Source organism: Trachurus japonicus, chromosome 4, assembly GCF_045865225.1.
Source record: "Trachurus japonicus isolate A0001 chromosome 4, Traja_1.0".
Classification (NCBI taxonomy): Eukaryota; Metazoa; Chordata; class Actinopteri; order Carangiformes; family Carangidae; genus Trachurus; species Trachurus japonicus.
The window spans coordinates 7,450,145-7,471,811 of record NC_140910.1 but is presented as its reverse complement, the minus strand read 5'-3'; the positions used below and the strand labels follow the sequence as shown (position 1 = coordinate 7,471,811).

Here is a 21,667-nt window from a genome sequence, read left to right as displayed (position 1 = left end):
CTGACATGGAGGTGCTGATTTACGGCAGTTATTGAGCCTGTGCTGTTCATTCACTCCCGGCTGCACAACATGGTAAGGTATTTGCATACACAAGAGGCAACATAACAACAACAATGCCTTAAAAAAATCATATAGTATAGCACAATGTATTTCTAAGGCCAATGCCAACACAATATGTCCCAGCAGAAAATTTCAGGATTGAAAAAAACTATTATATGAAATGGCAAGACTGTCTTTAAATAACGTCAGACATATGCAGACATATGGTTTTCCCACACTGAATTTCATTGTAACCTATTGCCCAACACAGATAGTACTGATATCTCTACAATAAACTAATATATCAACCCACTTAATAATACACACCTCTCCCTAAAAAAGCTTATTTTATATCATAGTCACCACAAAATCTTAAAGCCATCTAAATTAATTACTTTTACACAGCTTCACAAGGCGAAAAACTGCGACTCACTGACCAGGTCAGGAGTTCTCCACGAGATTTGGTAAGATTCTAGGTCACTTCCTGCAGTTCATGTACACCATCTAGCCACAACCCAAGCTCCTGTGTGTTATTGTCACTCAGTCACAGCACCTACAGAAAACTCACATACCACACCTTTAATGTGAATCACCACTAATGACATTGTGCAGGTGTGTCTCTGTCTCCTGCTCCTATAGCCTACTAACCCCCAGCTTGGTGTCATCATTATCATAGCACCACTATCTGCCCTGTGCGAATTGATAAAGTCTTTACCCTTAACACGAAGAACTTTTTCATCCTGAACTGGTCCAGAGAGGTCTCCCCGGACAGGGCACCGTACTGGAGACGGGCAGCTCCGTCCTCGGCCGCCCGCTGCTTGGTGGGCTCTGCCCGGGCAGCTGCATCCTCGGCAGGCCGCTCTTTAGAGGGCTCTGACCGGGCAGCGGGCTGGGGCTCGTCCGGGCCGCTGGACGGAGGACTGAGCTGCTGCTGCTGCGGCGGCTGCTGCTGCTCCTCGGTGGGCACCGCATCCCCCTCCGTCTCTGACATCATACTGCTTCACAACACCTGTAGGACCAGATGAACAACACTGATACTCAACTCAACACGAGCCACTCACCCTTTACGTCTTAGCTACACATCACATTAGGCTACTTCCTCAATATCGAAACTTAAGTCGCTTCATTTTCGTTTTGACGCACTAAAGGTGGAATAACCTCGGCTCCACGCTGGTTGTAAGTGAAAGTAATTAGTTAGACTTACTTAGCGCTGATGATCGACCTCAGGGGAATCCGTAGAAAGCTCAGTAAAGTGGCAGCAGCAGCAACAGGTGCAATAACTTCCTTGTTCCCGTCGATTCTTGTCTGACAGGTCCGAGCGTCAGCAGTGACTCAAACCACGTAGCACATTTAAGATTAAAAACACAAAGCATTTCTATTTGCTGATTTACTGTCTGATTGACAGCGGGCGGACACACTGTAACCACACCGCCATAGGCCACTAAGAGAGCTGCAGGTCTAATGGCTTTCTACTGTAACTGTGAATTAGATGCAACTAGTTCTGATCATTTCAATACCAATATTGTGTTAGAGTGCCTTTTGGTTGGAGTTATAATGAGAGCAACAGTCAGCCAACCTCATTCTCCCCGTTGTAAGAGAGGGATGTGTAACCTGTGTGAGCACAGCATAGTCTGTTTTACAGCAGGTGGAGGGGCACACTTGACTTGCTCAGTGCTGGTATAGTATGATGGAGGCTACAGGCCAAAAACTTTCCACCCTGCCACCCCCGACTGTTTGAGGTCTCTGTTGCACTTCTGTTGGACTAGTTTTTGGCACATTAGTGTGGTATGACATTTCCCCTGTGTTTCCACTTGCTCACCACACATCTCATCATTTTGTGACTGTGCTTGGTTACACGTCTAAATAAGATGTGAATGAGGGAAAACTGATTTATGTCCCAGAAAACTGTTAATAATTAGCCTACTTACCTCCAGTGTTTCAGCTGAGTAGTGTTGGTATTCTGTGTAGATGTCTATGAGGATAGATATTTTGCAGTTTCAGTTAGACATAAGTCATGTTGTGCCGTGTTATTATACAGGGGCATACAGTAAGCTTTATAGAAAGCTGCTGCATTGGCCTACATGAAAAACAAAAAGGTGGTTTGTGGAAGTGAAACCTGAAGGTTTCGGTTGTGCGTGCTGTCAACACAGCAACACAGTAAACAGACGGGCAGATAGTGGTTGGCTGATGAAGATCTGAGAACTGAGATCTGAAACTGATTTAAAAGAAGGACGCATACCAGACAAAGACTTGTCAGGTGGTCAGAAATCAACTCCACATAATGCTAGTGATGCTGTTGGAGGTGCAAATAACAGTTTAAAGCAATAGCTGCTGATATCAGATACTTTAAGAGTTCTTCAAACATTATGTTCAAAATAAGTGATTTGTTTATATTTTCTGATCCAAGTTTATTTCTTTTATTTCCTTAAATTATTCTAAGATCCAACTTTTGTGGATCTCACCAAAATTTGTGTTGATAACTATTATTTCAACCATTCAAACTATTTCAACCATTGAGGATATGAGCTTGAACAACTTTCAACCACCAGTATACTGTACCTCCTGAGCCACAGCCACCATGGGACGAACCAAAGGGGCTGATTGTGGACACTGCATTTGTAAACACATGTTTAAATACCCAAGGATTTTTCAGTGGCTCCACAGCAAGGTTTTATCTCAGCAAGGCTGGCTTCAAGACAGTCGCTCATCAGTCACAGTTCTGTTATCACAGGATCAAGACTTGTGAGAACTGTATTTTAAGATGTACTGAATATGCAGAACACTAAAATGCTGCCTAGATTAACCTTACAGATTTGTTCAACACACTATTTATAAGGTTTAGCTTGCTTTGAATTTCCTCTCTCCAGCTTATGTTCCTGTCTTGACATCTTTTCCTAAAATACCAGTGAATGGCCTTTCATGATTAAACTGGACAATAACACAATCAAGCAATTGTGCGATGAACCAGATCATTGAAAGCAAATAAGACTTTTTCCTCCCACAAATCCTTGAATAGCATCGCCATTTAAACATCAATCTGCATGTGCGCTAATGTTTTCTGACACGGCATAATGTAAAGCCACTCATTCCCAATCACAACTCTGTCAGGGAGCTCTTCCAGCGCCTTGTCGGAAGTTTAAAACCGATCCAGTTGTAATCTGCAGCCGTCAAAGAAATGTAGACAGGTTTCTAAAGGCGTTCTTTATTTACGGTTGCTTAGCTACTCCCACGGACCGCGGGCTGAGATTTTCATGCTTTTTAGTGTTGCGTGAATGGCCACTAGCTTTCAGTCCAGATCTCATTTGGGATTTTTTTTTTTTTGTGGTTTGCACTCAAGTAATTACTTCTAATCAATCCAGAGCTTCTTTGCTTTGGCAATGGGGTAATAGTGAATTTTCTGATTTTATCTTCTGCTCATGCTGAAGCATCAGTGCAAAAAGCAGAGATTTCTTCAAAATCCCCATGAAATCCATAAATCACCTTCCTTTATTTGATTCTGTGATAACTGAAAAGAAGAAGAAGACCAAACCAGAGCATAATTGAAGTACAGACATGGATGGGCGGGGGCATTTTATTTAAATATCTCAGTATGACTGTGCCATGCTGGATTTTTGCGAAAGTAAAAACCAGTGAACTTAAAAACCCTTTGCCCCGCGATGCATCACATCACTCTGAGAAGCGAGGATAAGAATAATCCATATTGTTGTATCTAGGCCAAGTAATCAACACTGCATAACTGGAAATGTTGACTCTTGCCAAGCTGTGAGCGTTTCAATTGGTACGACTGTGCATCTCCTTAAGTTTATGCTTCAGTCTCCCCACTCTGTTTTTTAGTGCTCTCCTAACACACACATGTTTATCACAGATGGAATTTATCATGAATTAATAATAGGTTAAATAATACATGTCATATTTCCGGTGCATGTTTTAGATGAAAAAGTGGTGCATGTAGTGCATTATCGTGGCACAGTGAGTATTGTAGGATGTGGTCTCTCTCTTTGTAGATAAGTAGTTTATGTTCACAAGTAACTTAATATTATCTCACATATGTGCACATTCTGCAAGTGTATCACAGTTTTGAGTGTTTTTTCTATGGTAATGTATGATTCCATGCATGCACTGTATTTACAATACACAATTTGTGGTAGAATTTAATCAAAAATCAGTAACATCCTTTTATCTTTATCCTTTATTAAGATTCCAAATACCCAAGTTGACACCTAACTATAATTTAAATATGTGATGAATTTTTTTTACAATAACAACGTATCAAATGATTATTTGTATGAAAGGTATACAAATTTCATTGTCTTCATGTGAAAGCATGTTTACAATGAACAATAAATGAACCTTAGAAGAGGTCAGTGATGCTGACAACAAGCCTTTAAAGAATTATCACCAGAATTTTGGTCTCATGCAAAGAATTAAAGCATCTTTCATCTTATTGTTTTGGTTTTCTGGTCGACAACTTAGCTCTTTTAATTCATTCTCAGAGGTGTCATGGAGTCATTTCTGCTGGTCTCATGCTGCCTGCCCAGCTCCAACAGTAGACTGACACAGCTAGCGGCTAGCACACAACTGTTTGTTGTTGAGCAATACCAGCTTAAAAGGGGATGATACAAAATGTTGTGTGAGAGAAGGAAGGAAAAGCACAAAGATGTCAGAACTGCAGCGGCATTATTAAGAACAACTTTACAGTGAGAACAAAGTGTTTCAACCTGGGACCTGACCTGGGATCTGCAAACCTGAGTGACTCAATGAAAGCCACGGCTAATTAAGCTTGTTTCTAAAAGGCCATGCCTATTATTTGCCAAAATGTAGACCCCACTGATGACAGATGTAATTGGTTGCATCTCTTGGTCTAAAGACTGAACACAGTCTTCTGATCTGTTATGGACACGCAACATAAAATAATAAACAAATAGATCCATTAACAGGTTTTTCCAGTGTGAAGAAGAATGCTGCTTGAACTGCTACTTTAAATTTTAAATACTTAGGTTGCCTCCACATGCTCACCTGTCTCTTTATTTTAGAGAAAAATACAAAACCATCTTTAGATGTAAGGAGTTGAAATACAAAACTTAAACAATGAATCATAAACTGTCATTCTCCCAGTCCAGGTTTTGGACTGATGACAGTAAGATATAATGATGTGTTGATAGTGAGCTGTACAGGTGCTGGCAGGTCGATATTTCTTACCTACACTATAGACTGAGCCAGGTTAGCCGTTTCCACTGCATCTAATCCCTTTGATAAACTAAGCAAAGAGGTTGTTGGATCAAGTCTTGGCAAGACAATGATTATATATAACATTTATTATCTCTATACGTCTCAGTCATTTCTGTGGTTGTCTATTTTAATATTGTTCATTAGAATGTGTTGTGGTAGCCTGTTGAGGCATGAAAGAGGGGTTGTTAAGGTAGAAATATTAGGCAACTTACCTAACTTTTTTTCCATCAGCTCTGATACTTGGCTGTATATAACTCAAAGAAAATCAATAAAGAGAATTAGTTTCAGTGAAAAAAAGAAAAGAAAGAATATTTTAAAATGATGGACATGCTGTACACTTCTGGAAACCAACATTTTGGTGAATCTGGGCCAGAGAGTCCTCTGTGAGATGACATCGGTTGACTTTACAGTTCAAACACACACACACAAACATGTCCAGGGGCATTCACCCTTCATCTTCCATGTTCTTGGTGAATGGAAGTAATTCAATTATGTCCCAGCAGCACGTTTGTGTTTGTTTATCCATATCACTGCGAAGCCTGATTTAACTCTCCTGGGATATCACACGGGATGAGCAGATGTTGCGCAGACCTCTGTGACCCCGAAAGTCCCACAGTCATGATCTGTGTGTGTGCAGTGGCTTGCTGAGGCGTAGTAACACTGGCAGCTTCTTTTTCCCCTGCTTAGCCCTTGAGTAATGGGCAGACCGGAGCACGGGGGCCGGGCCATGAGGGTTCATTAACTCAGCTGAAGCCTGATGAGGTGGAAAACTCCTAACCTTTAATGTTTTAGCCCAGGCAAAGCTCCACAGAGGAGTGTAATTTCACCCAGCATGACAAATGGCTTCAGTCCATGCTGAGGCTTTCCCTCTGTTTTGACCGCTGATAAACATATTAGAGTAAAACAAGCTTGAAAGTACAGGTGCACTGTCGCCCATTGCATCAGTATGATTTGAATATCATGCAAAACCCCGTCAGGGTACGTGACACAACAAAGCACATAGTAAAAAAGGAACACTCTTCCTTTCATTTCTTATTTAGGAATAGGCTAAATACATTTTAGACCAGTCCCAGTCATTCTCTTAGTTTTTATCTAAAGTTAACTTTTGCAATTCAATTGAACTAACCTTAATTCTTTCAGACAGTGCAGTGCATCTGAGGACCACTGTATGTTATCTTGAGTTGACAATGATGTGGCGTGGGAGAGCTGCACACACTGACCGCAAGCTGACCATTGTGTTTACTACCCAGAGGCTCCACTTCCAGATGACTGCAGACAACTGTTTCACTTGACCTTGGCTGTTACGACCATCAGGCGGAGACCTGAGACCATTAAAGAGTGCGGTCTAAGACCTGCTCCATATGAGAAGTGCCCTGAGTTAGCTCCTGTTATGATTTGACGCTGTATAAATAAAGTTTGACTTACGGTACGGTTCACGGGGACGTTTAAGGTCAGTGATGGAGAGTTTCAGGAGAGTCTGCTTGGTGCCTGGTGAGCCTGAATGAGATAGTACACATATAAATCAGCGTGACATGGGGCTGTCTCCACTGGCTGTTTCTCAAAGATAAAAGGTTCAAGGCCCTGACCCTCTCTGTCCAGATCTAAGACAAGTTTCACATGAATGGCTTCTGGTTCATAAGCTCACTTGAGGTCAAAAGTTGGCATGTGAAACTATAGCTTAGTGCAACTATGTGCTTTAAATAAACTTTTTTTTTGTAATAGTAGTAGTAGTAGTAGTTGAACATTTGGAAAATGTACTGTATGTATATATTCTCTTTCTTGACAAGAGTTCAGTAGAAGATCAATCATGCCTCTGTTAAAATGATAGTTCAACATTTTGGCAAATTGGCCCATTGCCATAATCGCTATAGTCATAGCATGTTTGTTACCTTTATTTGTCAGTGCAAATTATTTTTGACTGCTTGCAGAAAAACTGCCCTCAACAGGAACAGGCATCAGTGGTTTTGCATGAATTTACCTCAGAAAAAACGTTGTCTTGTAACGTTCCGTCATTATCTTGGAGTGTGGTGAATGTGCAGGTCACAACTTGTCCACGACAGCGTTTTGGAGTTGTTGGATTGTGTATTTGATGAGTTTGTTGAGGAAAACCAAGAAATCCCATTAGCCTCCGTAGCGTAGCTCTGAGCAGCTCGCGGCTCTGCTCCGCCGTTCTAAAAATATCTTGCACCGACAAATAAAGGTAACGAACCTACTGCTATGACTATAAGGATTATGGCAATGGGCCAATTTTCCAAAATGTTAAACTATCAAATATAAATATGTCATTGACTGTAAAGAGGTTAGTTTAGCCTAGCACAAGACAGGGAACAGAGAGTAACAGCTATTCTGGCTTTGAGTTAAGTTGCAGCATGAGAGTATTGACTCCAGTAACTATTCTGATTCAGATTTTAAAGAAACTCTGGCCCAAGGCTGTTGGCTCAGCTTAGCATAAAGACTAGAAGCACAGGAGAGCAGCTAGTCTCTTTGAAAACACTCTAGTCTGAACAACAGGTTTACACACACTTATCAATATCTCATTTGTCTAATCTTTACAAACACACATGCAAAACAATTTGCGACTTCACAGGAAGGTTTTACAAATGGTCAGACACGCAAGATCCAACGAGACAATGTAATTCGGACCAATGTAGAGCAGACAATTACAAGTCCGACACACTGTTGCAATTCTGTCAGAGTCGTTGTGGGCACTTTATGGAACTAGGTTTTCTCCACAAAACTAGTGTCAAAAGCAAAACGGAAAATAAAAAAAATGGCTGCACAGCAACCCAAACCAGCAATACGGGTAACATCTAAATGACATAAAAGGGGGAGGGTCAGAACAAGGTGGGGAAATGCAGTATTTCAGCATAACATCACAATGCACAAGGACTGGACGGTCAGGATAGTCGGGGGCTAATTTCTGCTCCGGGCCACTGCAGCAGGTTAGGTAATCCAGTCAGTGACAGCTGCCCTGACAGTCAGTGAACAACACGAAATCTCACACAGAGGATAAGTCAATGAGATGAGATGCATTTTACATCTTTAAAATATTTGCATTAAACCTGAGGCTGAAACCCAACTACAGTTCAGTATGAAAAGTAGGAAAGTAACCTTAGTCTTTGCAGACACTGGTGGTACAAGACTGTGTAAATACCACTTGAGTAATACTAGATAGCACGGTATTAAATTGTAACCCCACCCGGGAGTACAAGCAGTTCAAACAAGACTTTCACCCCCAAATTTCCTCCTTGTGCCCCACATTTAAGGATGCAAAGTGTTTTCCCCCACGGTGCTAAACTTCAAGTGATCTTCATGAGTCCAGTTATGGTGAAAATATCACACAGGGCTAAGAGCTGTACGGGCTGAGCTTAAGCCGACCGTGCAATGAGTTTTGTCCAGAGGGAGAGAGAGTCCAGCCACTAAGTGGCAGTGTTGTTCCAGTGATGATACAACAGCAGCAGTAGACATGGAGAGCAGGGCCATGGAGAGCATGTTCATGTCCTATATGTGTAATTACAACATGTTTAACGTGTATTAACTCACCAGATAACTTCTGATAATTGTCCAACAGCACTACAGTGACTGTGATATGATTAATATACATCATTTCATTCCGTCTGCCTGTACACCTGTGAATAAAGACTTTTATGCCAACGTGCCTTTGTTCTCTCTCCTTCTCTTGCCATCCTGATTCTGTCTCATCCCTCTCACATCACCTCTGACTGTAAAACAGACAAGCCCTCCTGGCATGTGTCATTACCAATCCAAACTGCTTCCCCGTGACATACTGTGTCACCCCGGACACACTGACTGCTCCCACTTGGCCAATCCACGCAGCAGGAAGCACCGATCAGATATCGTATAATTCCTCATAAATCGTGATGTTTCTGAGTCGTCTGAGTAACACTTTAGCCTTGAGCTCAGAGTGTGACTGGCACTGAGAAGTAGCCAAAAAATGATCACTTTGATATGTGGTTCTAACAGGAGGATGAAAGCTCCATGATTGGAGCTGATGAATTAAGGATGGCAAGTAACACATTTATTCTTAACTGCCACCTTTGAGCAAGGCAAATATTTTCAGCTTTATCAGTGTCCATGCTCATTTGGTATTACATAACCTCAATATACAGAGGAAAAAATGTTTTCACACTCTAATTTCCACAAAACAAGTATCAGCGGTTTCTCTCCTTACTCATCTTACTACAGAAAAGCCAAACTTCTACACTGGCATTCTCAGGTTTACTGCATCTTACATCATGGGAGTTTCACTTAAGGTGAGTAACACCACTGGGGGGTTCCTGGAAACACACGACCTCTGTCACAACGACCGGGTGGATGAAGGCATTAAGCTGCAAAGCGCTTGCTCATAAACACACGGAAGCGGCAGCGCTGGTGCTAAAAACAGCAGTAATCTCTCTTTTGCTAACATAGACTTCCCCCTGGTGCGGAGGTGTCACCAGCCTGTATGCAAAGTCCTATGGGAAACTTAAACACACACAGTCACTCCTGGAAAATTCTGCTATGCAAGGTGAGAACACCTACTTTAAGAATCAGTACCGTTTCGCCCTCATTTGTTGTTTAAACCTCAGGCCGAGATGCGCCATCATTTACAATGTTTATTTGTTCTTTGTCCCATTTGCCTTAGGTGAAACAGCCATTCAGGAATTTCTGCAAACAATGCTCCACCTCTACTTAGTAGAAGTTCACAGATTTGTCATGCAATGCCTGTAGGAATACAGTGCATTTTCTGCTCTGCCGCAAATTCGCCTTCTGCTTCACTGACATCCTCTTGCCTGTTTGTTGGGGCAGTGCACAGCCTCATGTGATTTATTGGGCTTGATTGCAAGACAAGCAGTAATTCGCTGCTTCGCTGCCATCATTAACAGCGTATAATCCTGAAACAGGCCCGCCTATGTCTTTTATTGTTCATTTCCGTCATCGCTGCACGGATCAGTTTCATCGTATGCCGTCGCTTTACGCTCCGTGTCGTTGACAAACTTTTGTGTGCGATTGTGGAACATTAAACCGGTAAGGTGCATGTGAGGATGTTGTCTCTGGTACGCCTCCATCACATCATCGCCCACAGTGCCACTTCTAACACAGGAGAAGGCAGCAAACACTTTCTTTTCAAGTGATGCCTTTGGAAATGAAAGGCAATATGAGAGAGAAACCCAGAAAATGAGGAGGAATTACAACAAGGTAGCCACGCTAGGCACCGGGACTTGGAGATGATGAAACAGAAGCCCACTTTAGAACAGAGAGCCCCCACCCCCCTCCTCATTTCATGCCCTCACACAGCTTCTCATCTCTGCAGGGAGGTGAAGTTTGATACCAGATAAATAGTTCACCCCACTTACCGGCAAGCTGAACACCTTGATTTCCCCCAGAATATTTGTTCAATGTATCTGGGTGACGTTTCATCCAGAATTTGTGCCTTTGCTTGTTTATAAAAAGGGGCGTGCGATGGCTACTAAAAATAGCTCCATTGACCCACTTTTTCAATAGGACCCACTGGCATTGTTGAAAAGGATAGATCACATCACAGGAGACCTTTAGTAGGAAAATCCACTCATCATCTCTTCACATATGATCTTGAGGTTACGATGACATCACCCACAACATGCATTTCTTTCATTTAAATCCTCAGCGAGGTCCATTTCTAGCTACGCTCCATTTGCTACAGAGGCCACGCATCGCTGTGGTTTCTCCAGCGTCAGTGATCTGCTCGAGCATGGACACGACTGCCTTGGAAAGTGCTCATTAATCAAAGCAGCTACCATCAGATCACTGGAACAAAACATCTTTAGTGTTGTGATGGTGAGGCTCAGTCTCTGAACAGGTGAAGCCAGCGACCTGCAGCAGTATTTTCCAATCAGGGGGTCGTGTAACTGAGAGTTTTCCCCTGTGCAGCTGGTAGTAGCCCAATTAATTTATAAAAAACAAAATTATACATCAACATACTCGGATCGTCCAAACCGGTAAGATGTCAGTCTTGTGCACAACTCCCACCATCTTGAGTCTTAAAAAAACATGAGAGTGTATAAAAACTAATTTAGGGAGGGGGCAGAAAAAAGTTCAAATTAATGATTAAGTGCTTTGGGTGGTTAAAGAGTCAAAAAGTGTAAAATTATTCACCAAAGGTAATGGAAACAGTCTAAATAATGACCAAAAAATGAAAAGATAAACAGATAAAACAGATGGCTGAAGTAATGGACAAATATTGTTCTGGGTGAAGGGATGAACAAGATGACCTGGCGGCAATGAATGGATAAAAAGTTATAGATGGAGTGTTGAAACTACTAGACTACTTAAAGTGATGGATAATACTGTATGTTGACAGATCCCTCCTCTGTCTGTAATGGTAGAACTAATAGGTAAAACTATCCAAATTTCCACTTTTTCTTGGTGATACTGAATCTTCACACTAAGTTGTTGGTGATCATCTGATAGGGATGGAGGGCATATAAGACAAAAAGGTTGAGAGCCATTGACCTACAGAGACCTGTAGTGACGAGTGTGAGCTATCTGATGAACCTGCTCTGTGGCCGGGGAGAGGTCCAAAGCAGTGAATGGGCTTGTACCCAGAATGGCCTGCTGATGTTTCTCTTTTCTGGTTGATATAGTGCAAAGTCTTTAAACTCTTCCAGGGTCGAGTGATGAATAAAAAGCAACGAAAGGGAAAATCTTGCAAAGAATCAAGGTATGAAGATAACAAAACAAAGGCTGACGCATTCTGACATTTCCGTTTTCTTATATCCATACAAGGTTTATATTGTCTCCCTTCATGCTGCAGCGAATATATGATGTTTTTAGAAACGTGCTAAATCCACATTACTGTGTTCTCATGAATGGCTCTGCAATGATAAAGACATTCGGAGCTGAGCAGTTCTCCAAAGTGAGCTGCAAGTCATCTAATGGAAGCGATGATAAGTGTAAAATCCTGGACAACTCCCCTGACACCTTCTTGTAGATCTGAATCCAGACAGTGCGCTCTGAAGTGCTGCACTTTCATGGGAGAAAAAAGAGGCCTGCTCCTATGGCAACAGAAAATCAGTTAAATGAAGACAAACAGGAGGCCTCTGAACCTCCACCTACGCGTGCGCTAAAAAACACAACCTCTTTTCACAAATCCATCAATGTAGTTACTTTGTAGACTCACTGAATGCTAATGGCTCCTAGCATGTACCGCTTAAATAGGTCACGACTGGGAATAATTGTATTAACTGCTGTAAACAGAAATAAACAGCGGAAAGTGAAGAACAGTAATGGCTTGTCGGGATCTATTCAGAGGCTTTCTCAGAAAATTGCGGAGAAGTCTTGAGTGAGGCACAGTTTGGCTTTTTGTTCAAACTGCCATCTGCTTAAGAAAGCCAATTACAGAGAGAACAGAGAGACGGGAAAGCAAAAAAGGAAAAAAAAAAGTGTCTTTAAGACTAGAAGTTTAAACCCGATAACATTCTTCAGAAAATGAGCTTCAGTTATGTTCGCTCATATCTGAATAACACTGATAATTTGACTTTGGAGCTCTTATTCTACTTTACCTTACATCTCTGACCTATTGAATAGAATGCATTAAACTGTGATTAAGTAGTTTGTAATTCAGAGTCAGATGTTGGGAGAATACAAAGTGAGAGATTTAGTTATTTAATGTGATCAGTCCAGGCCACCCTCCTCTGTTTTTTTTTTTTTTTTTTGTGGATCTTCCTTAGGAAGTTTGAATGTCATGACTGGTACTGAGACACCATGCCAAGAACAAGCTGTTCCCTGAGCAGCCCACAAATATGTGAAGTAGAAGAAAAGCAGGAAGTTTGATCACATCTTCAAAAGTGGCCAAAAGTGAATTCAGCTGGGCATGCATGCTCTTGAGCAATATTATCACATCCACTGTTGCTCTGTGTGTTCTTCCACAGGGTCGTGATGAATTTCTAGAAGTAACAGTTGAGTCTTATTTCCTGGTTTTGTCTCAAACAAATCTTTTTGCCCTTCTGTCCTGGGAGCTATATTTACTCGACAGCACATTCGTAATGTTTGCTGGTCAAGCTGCTCTGCTCTCTTCTGGCTGGCGAGAGCAAGGTATTCTTTAAATGTTTGAACAGATGGCTCCCAAGAAGTCTGGAGGTAAAAATAAAAACATGTGCGTGAGGCTTGAGAGCTCAAAATGCCATCTATTCTTCATCCCTTATCTCCTTTGGGATCGCGGCCTAGGGGCTGATGGTTTTGGAAGCACATGCACACTTGGCTAGAAAAACAGCCAAATGCTAATATATAATTTTGAGGTTGCCTTACAGTATGAAAGCATTCCAGTGCGAGCTGTGTTGTAGATGCAAATCATGACATAAAAAGACTCAACTGCATTCTGGATGTCTTCAAAAGCAACATTAAAATTACCATAATACAAACTGAAAATACTGTTCATTCTCTGCTAACACTGAGATTGCAGCAGCATTCACTGACATATACCATCCATACCATTTTAAAGCAGCCACATACAATGAGAAGCAATGGGATTATGATTTTCTACTACATTTCTTTGTTCCATGTGCAAAAACAGACAGACAGGCCTATCCCTGCAGCCATGCCTCTGGCAGGACTTCAAAATAAAAACCAAAAAACTCATACAATGAAGGCAGTCTTTGTAGACTCACTTCTGTGTGTGGTCAAACAGCACAACACATTTTTTGGGAGGTGGGTCCTCATTTTGTGGTATTGTACAAATCATTTCTGAGTTGTAAACACAAGAACACCACATCTTCCTATTGCTTCACACTGCTTTTTTTTCTTGTGTGTTTGTTTTTGCTAATGCTAACAAGCTAAATTAAATCAATAAACATTCCAATCCCAAGCAATCTTCAACTTTGGACCACTTGGAAGCTTTTCCTTAATGGCCAATAACAACCTATCTTGACAGTGGCGACCTTTCAGGTGACCCAGGAATCCAAAGTAGAAGACGTTTTCATGGCTCATTAGCTATGCAGCACCGTTTACAAATATTTCACCACGAAAACTAAGACAAAGACATGATTTACACACAGCTGAGACAAGGGATCCATTGTACTAACACATAATTTTAATTAAGGGTTTCAACATATCATCCTAATCATCCTATCAAGTGAAGGAATTTATTAGCTGACTGTGAGCTTAATTTCCCTTTTCTCCTTAAAAAAGAGTTTTATTTATTGAAAAGGCATGCTGTGTTGAACAAAGTGCCAGGAGAGAGTAAACAGAACAATAGACAAGTGTGAGCTCCAGGAGATGTGGCCAGGCCAGCTGCTGATGCAGTGCTTAGTTTTCCAGATACAGCAGTTCAACTGTTATCTCTGTGACCTGGCCACTGCACCACCGCTGTGACTGCTGCTTTATACAGAGTACGCATGGCTCATTCAGGTTGAGTTATGTAGCGCTTTTTTGTCTTTTTTTTATAAACAAATAATTGCAACTCAAAAACGTGCTCCACCAAATAAGGCTACATTCAAGTGTGATCCACCCTCGGGCTCAGCTCTTTCACTCTCCTCTCATTTGTAAATTACTTGCTTGATGATTTTGGCTTCAACAATAATACATGTGCAGCTTTAGAAAAAAAAAAGGAAACTCTAGTATCCTCTGTGCTGTTAATGCGTCACACAAACACCATTGGGTCTGTTCTCATACAAATATGAAGCTCTGCAGAGGGAGCAAATGCGTGTGAACTAATTACAGGAAGTTGGTGCGAGCTACAGGAATTCATGATACATCCTGCAGTTAATGTATAAAGTCTAATCATTAAAGACACAAGGGATTCTCAGACAATGTAAAATAAAAAAAAATTGAAATAGAAGCAATTTATCATTATGTTATTAGCGGTGGAAGTCCTGAGTGGTGGAGCAGCTGCAGGCAGGACTGAGAAGAGATCTTGGGCACACAGCGGGACTGGCAGTGGCTAGAAACTTCAGGAAACAGTGAAATTGAGCCCTGGTAGGTTTGTGCATTCAAACAGCTGTGGTGCCACCACATGGCTGAGCAAACCCATTCAAAGGTTAATGTGTGTAATTCTGCAGGGATGACCCAATTCACACAATAACTACACAATATAATAAAAAGCCGTGTTTGGGGGAAAATCTAGCAAATCTTGAATCCCTGGCAGGTCTAATGTTCTGTCTACTGTCTCTGCAGCTTCACCAAAGGCCTGTGGAGACGTTACTAACTGTGTTCAAGAACCCCAAACATCTCTCTTCCTCGTATCCTAAATCATCAGGCTGCCCAAATTCTGCCCTGGAGAAAAACATTTGACAGAAACAAAACATAGAGCTCCAGTTTTTTAAAGTATGCCTGGGGAACATGTGAGATGAAGACACAGTGTGAAGGGTGACATGTATAAAACATGAGCAGATTGGGAGCGTGAGGTGAGCGCTGCCTTGGAGACCAGACTAAATATAAAGTGTATATCTGATTTATGACCCCATAACCTTTTAACCTGAAGATTTTAAGCTGCTACAGGATATTTCAAATAATTTAAAAGCTATGTCAGTTAGCTTGCACTTTGCACAGCCTGATTTTTTTTTCTTCCTTTGCTTCCTTCTCCTCAGAGAAGATACCGAACATCCATCTGCACAGCAAAGTTGCCTAACGTACAGAATGAACGTCTTGTCATCACAGACAAGTTCTCAAGGCTGTAGTGAGAAACTTCTTCAAATAAAGTCGACGCAAATGTGAAATAACAGTGGAGTAACACGTGAAATCTGTGTTAGGATGGATCTTCCCATTAACCGTTTCTCAGAGCAGAGACTGAACATTACCCGCATTGTTGGAATCCCACGTCAAGTCTTCGCCACTCAAAGGATATGAGATAAGAGAACTGACAGCTACACAGAAAAACACATTACTATTTCAGCTGGCGTTGCAGCTTCCGTGCTGCTCTGCAACCATTTGGAGTCATCCCTTACTCTGCTGTTAATTGTTAATGATTTCTTCAAATGCGAGCCGGTATTTGCTCCGCGGAAGGTGCCATATTCCAAGATGTAAATCCAAGGTTAATCCACAAATTAGGTTTCAGCTGCAGCGTGCGTGCATATTGTGAGAATAGGAAAGCGTGCCAGGAGCATGAGAGTGTGTTGTCTGCCATGCAAACCTGAACCACAGACTAGATCATCAGAATGGCTTTGATCATGTAGTTCTGAATCATTTACCAGTGAGATGGAGAGCATGTGAAACACACGTGGGGAGTGAGCAATGAGAAGGCTAATCCTAAAAACATGGAAAGCATGGTTATCCTGAAAAGGCCTTATTAAATATTTAAAAGGAGGCGGGGGAGGGGAAGGCTTCTAATCACACACACAGATCTAGACTAGGCCCCAAAAGCAAGTGAAAAAGCCGCCCTTATTTTGGTGATGTACGATTTACAATTTGCGCAGTGGCACTGTATGTAAAGATTTACACTTGTTAACCACTTAAAGACGGGGTAACCAGAGAACTGTTCCATCAAACCTAATGAGAGTGGAAACACTGTCATCATTAAACCAGAGTCAGGCTAACAGGCTGAATGTAGACAAACCCTCCCAGCCAAATCTAGAGCAAAACATATCATTGTCAACTTTTTACATCCAAAATTATTATGGATTTATTTCTGCAAACTTGTCTCTGTCAGCCTGAAGGCTTATTGTTTGGGTTTCTGGCTCCAAAATCAGAAATATACAATTTAAGTATTTCATAATTGTATGAAATTGTGCACAATGTGATTTCAGTGCAAAAATGCAGGTTTGTATTTTGTTGTTCTGACACAGCACTTTTCAACCAACCTGGTAAGAAAGATGACATAAGAGGCCACTGCAGGTGTTTTTCTTTTCAATTTTGAGACATTTCTGGTCACCTCCGAAACATGAAGTCATACAATCACTCTTTTAGCTCAGTTCTATAACTCCTGAGAGAAATATCCTCTATATATATTTTCTCATGTTGCCATCAACTCAAAACACCCAGGAAGAAGAGATTGGCTCTCTGGTAGGCAATCAACATGCTAACATTTTAAAATCATCCAAACACGTCACATAATCAAATGCATTGTTCATTCTTGCACAAAAGGCCACCTTAGCTTCAAAGACAGATATTTAAATGAAAGTCAAGTTTTTTTTGTTTTGTTTTATAGGATATTATCTGATGGAAGTCTTAAATTATTATATTTTATATATGTCAGATTATTAAAGGGATAGTTCAACATTTTGGCAAATTTGCCTATTGCTATAATCCTTACAGTCATTACTTTTTATTATCGGTGCATGTTGTTTTGAGATCTGCGGGGCAGAGACGTGAGCTGCTCAGCGAACACAATGGAGGTGAACTCATCAAACCTCATCAAATACACAATCCAACAACTCCAAAAGGTTTTTGTGGAGAAGTTGTGACCTGCACATTCACCACGTTATGAAATTATCATGTATAACTATGTAACATTACAATGAACACATACAGCAAATCACTCCACAGCTTTTAAAATCACTCCGCCCAGCAGCCGTGTCTGGAATGTAGTTCCAGCTGCATTTTCCTCTAAAACAACTCACTGTCTCATAATGTTACATTATTATTTCATAGCGTGGTGAATGTGCAGGTCACAACTTGTCTACAAGATCGTTTTGGACTTGTTGGATTGCGTATTGATGAGTTTGATGAGGGACAGGGGACCTGTACCGTTCACCTCCATTGTGTTCACTGAGCAGCTCACGTCTCTGCCCCGCAGATCTCAAAACAACATGCACCGATAATTAAAAGCAATGAACCTACTCCTATGACTATAGGGGTATAAATGTTGAACTATCCCTTTAAGCACTTCCTGCCAGCTGCTCATGGCTCTGCTATTGGGAAAGTGAATTATAATTCAAAGAGCAGTAGGACACAATGCCATCGTCTTAATTATAATGACCTTGACTAAGGACAGTCAAAGAATGGTAGGTTGCTAGGATACTGTTGCATAAAGAGCCCAATGAAGGCATTAATACACCACTCACAAATGATTGAGATTCACTGAGGCAGATCCATAGAGCTTGGTACTAACCTCAGATGCTTGAATCACTGTTTCCACGACTTGTGGTGTAAACAACTCTTCACACTGTGAGTCTGACATTACAAGTGTTGACATCAGTGCTTTGAAATTTGAAATAGCAGGAGAGTTTCCATCAACATTTGTTGCGTGTGGCCCTTTCGCTGAACTGTGTGCAGATGAATCACTCATGTGCTTAGACCCACAGAGTACAAGTCTGGTTGTACACTCTGCTAACAGACGGTCTATTCGTTTACAGGGATGTTGGAACCACGTTGTGGGAGGGCATGCAGTAAATACACTTCTCATGTGTACAGCTATTAGGGAACATAGGAAGCAATATTGAAATGTTTACAAAGCAGCATTAGTACTATGACAATAAAAAACTGTCTCACATCAAAGAAGCACATCCTTTGTAATACATACTCATATCAATCATGAAGTAATGTATTAACAATTATGCAAAACAATATAAAAGGCTGAAATAAAATAGAAAATAATTTTAAAAAATATATATTTCTATACAACTCTCTGATTTAAATTTAATTGAGGCCTAATGTTCTGAATAATTGAGGATGTGACAGGTGTGTGAGTGTCTCACAGTGGCCATTTTTGGATTAGTCTGACAGAGTCAGGTGGTGACGGCAGCACTGCCACTTTTGAGCACTGAAACCACTCTTCAGAAACCTGTGGGTGATGTCACGAATGCTGCGTCTATCTTTATTTATAGTCTATGCCCTGTGCCAGTAGCCCCACACCTAGAGGTAACCCTTGTTCTCTTCCTTCCCCACTTTTTGAGGTTACTGAAAAGCCAAGTGCAGCATAGTTCAGGCCACCAGAGAATTCTGCATTTGCTTCACTTACTCCTGCAAGGCTGTCAAGAGGCTGGAGAGAGTGGCAGCGGCAAGAAAAGACAACAGACGGTGGCATTGTGTGCAGTGTGTGTGTGCAGGTCAGCTATTATGAGCAAGTTCATATCAGAAACAGAGAGATCTCTACTTGAAAGAGAAAAGCAACAGATATGATTAGGGATCACAACAAGTCCTGTACTCGTTTAGATGCAGTTCAAAGACTGGCTGCAGTGAAAACAAACCCTGTTAATATGCTGCCACATCAACAGAGGACTGCCTCGAAGATGCTGGAGCCCCTTTCAGTTGCATAAGATTCCTGGGGCACGAGGGAAGTGCAGGTGACAATGCCTCATATGTTGTTGCACTCTCTTTCTCTCCATCTTTATCTCTCTCTTGCTCTCTCTCTGTTGCCTTGAACCGTCACTGGCCTGATTTGACCCAACTTAACCTGAGGTAAACGCACACATGCATGCTTATCATCTCTGATCACGAGTCTATGAAAGCAGGTTTAAATTAATATAATTTTAAATACAAGGCTACATGCCTGGAGAAACCTTGTAACATGGTTTAACATTTTCATTTTTCTCCCTGACACCTGCACTGTACTGGGTTCACCTGTCCCAAACCATCACAGTATAATCTGCACTTGGCATGAAAGCAGCTACTTCCAACGTCGATGGTCATTTATCTGTCTACGTAGCACCGACTTCAGAAGCGCACAGTTCAGTGAGAGAGAGTGCCACAAGGCTGCCTGATGCAACCGCTGTGTTCATTCTCTCTCCTTCACACTCTCACTTGGATTTATGGACTGGGAAATGAACATAACAACACAGATTTTGTTTTTAGCATTCTAGCATAACACCTGTGTGGTTGTCAGTCTGTTAGTTTGCTGACAACTGGTGTAAATATTTCACGAGGTCTGTATTCAGGTGACTGACAAAACTATTTACAGCCACTGACTCCACTGACATTGGCATTGAGCTTTTCGACTGCCTCCCTCCAGTAATCTGTTTATATCCTCAGAGGTGGTGATGTCATAAATGCTTGACCAGTGTTGCACATAGCTTCTTGGCTGGAGCGCACACAGAAACTACAATACTGGGCATTCTCATCCTCTCATCAACACAGTGACTGGGTTGAATGGGTGAATGGTAATGTCAACCTCCGAGCAAAGGCATCTGACTTCACTAAGAGTAGCAATACCACAGTGCAGATACACTCCAGCAACTATTGCATTCACAGTGAAAAGTTCGATTCAGTTGACATTGAAATACTCTAAGAGCTCCAACTGATCTATACTTGTTGATTGTATTATCAATCTGAAGCAGAAAAGTGAAGTGTAAGTAGGCTTACCTCAAAATTGTCAAAAGTACTTGAGTAGCACTTACCCAGTGAATGTCTTTGCTGCTGCTGGTATTTGACAAGTAGTGGCTGATGGCTGTAACCAGGAGTTAAGGAGCTACAGGGACCACAGAGTGGAGGAAAAGGTCATTCCCACCTGAGAGGAAAAAATGACACAAAGAAGAAGATGTTGAACTTTTACTGGGCATTAAGGTGCTTGAACTCAGGAGATTACTGCTCCCAGCCGGTACTGTTTTTACATTTTACACAAAAAAACTCAAAACATATTACGTGAGGTGAGCTAAGCGGTTTAGAGGCGTTGGTAGGCAGATATAATAATAATATTAAAGCAGAAGTAAGCGATCCGGTCGTTTTGGCTAATGCTGCGTTCCAGGCAGGCTTTTGAAACCGTAAATTACAGCTTCAAGTCACAACTTACGACTTTGTAGCGTTCCAGGCAACCCACTCGTGTTTTTCCGACCTGTTTTACCTGTGAAAGTCACTATAACGGCCACTCGTAACTTCCGACCCGTGAACTCGTACCAGATCGAACTGGTACGACTTCACAGGTCAGAAAAACACGAGTTACGGGTTGCCCTGAACGCACCATAACGTCTTGTCAGCCGATGGAGTTAGCAGCCCCCGCCCTCGTCCCTACGTCACCACATTCACGCGCATCCCTTGGCTGCACACACAGCCCTTCATGCCATTCTCTCTCCTCATTGGATAAAACTTGTAGGATACGATAAATGTTTTCTCCTCGGCTTACAGCAGAGCAGAGTGACTGACAGACCCGTGTTTCGGTCCAAACACTCTATGTAAGTGATTGCTGTCGGAAGATATAACTATTTAAGACGTATATTAAAGCAGATATCAGTGGAATGTTTTTGTTAATATAAGTCCTAAATAGTCCTATTTTCCGTCAGCAATCACTTACATGAAGTATTTCAGCCTAAACACGAGTCTCTCCGTCACTCTGCTCTGCTGTAACCCGAGGAGAAAATTTTCCTTGTGGGATACAAGTGTTATCCAATGAGGGGAGAGAACGGCATGAAGGGCTGTGTGTGCAGCCAAGGGATGCGCGTGAATGTGGTGACGTAGCACGAGGACCAATTGATGCCTGACAAGGGCGGGGGCTGCTAACTCATGGTGCGTTCAAGGAAACTCGTACTTTGTGTTTTTCCTTCCTGTGAAGTCATAC

At 41.7% G+C, this 21,667-nt stretch overlaps 1 protein-coding gene across 2 annotated transcripts in view; it reads right to left on the bottom strand.

Moving 5' to 3' along the window:
* The window catches only part of tprg1 (tumor protein p63 regulated 1), a 43,419-nt gene extending 22,883 nt beyond the window's left edge, over nt 1-20,536 (bottom strand). The window contains exons 1-2 of one of the 2 annotated variants that reach the window (XM_085773650.1): nt 20,514-20,536; nt 755-1,048 (exon numbers count right to left, since the gene is read on the bottom strand). In XM_085773650.1, the coding sequence (XP_085629776.1) occupies nt 755-1,033 (279 nt within the window). In that variant the 5' untranslated portion in view covers nt 1,034-1,048; nt 20,514-20,536. Of the gene's footprint in view, nt 1-754; nt 1,049-1,243; nt 1,388-20,513 lie in introns of those variants that run through there. The other variant, XM_085773648.1, reaches the window with a different exon arrangement.
* Nucleotides 20,537-21,667: the final 1,131 nt, after the last annotated feature.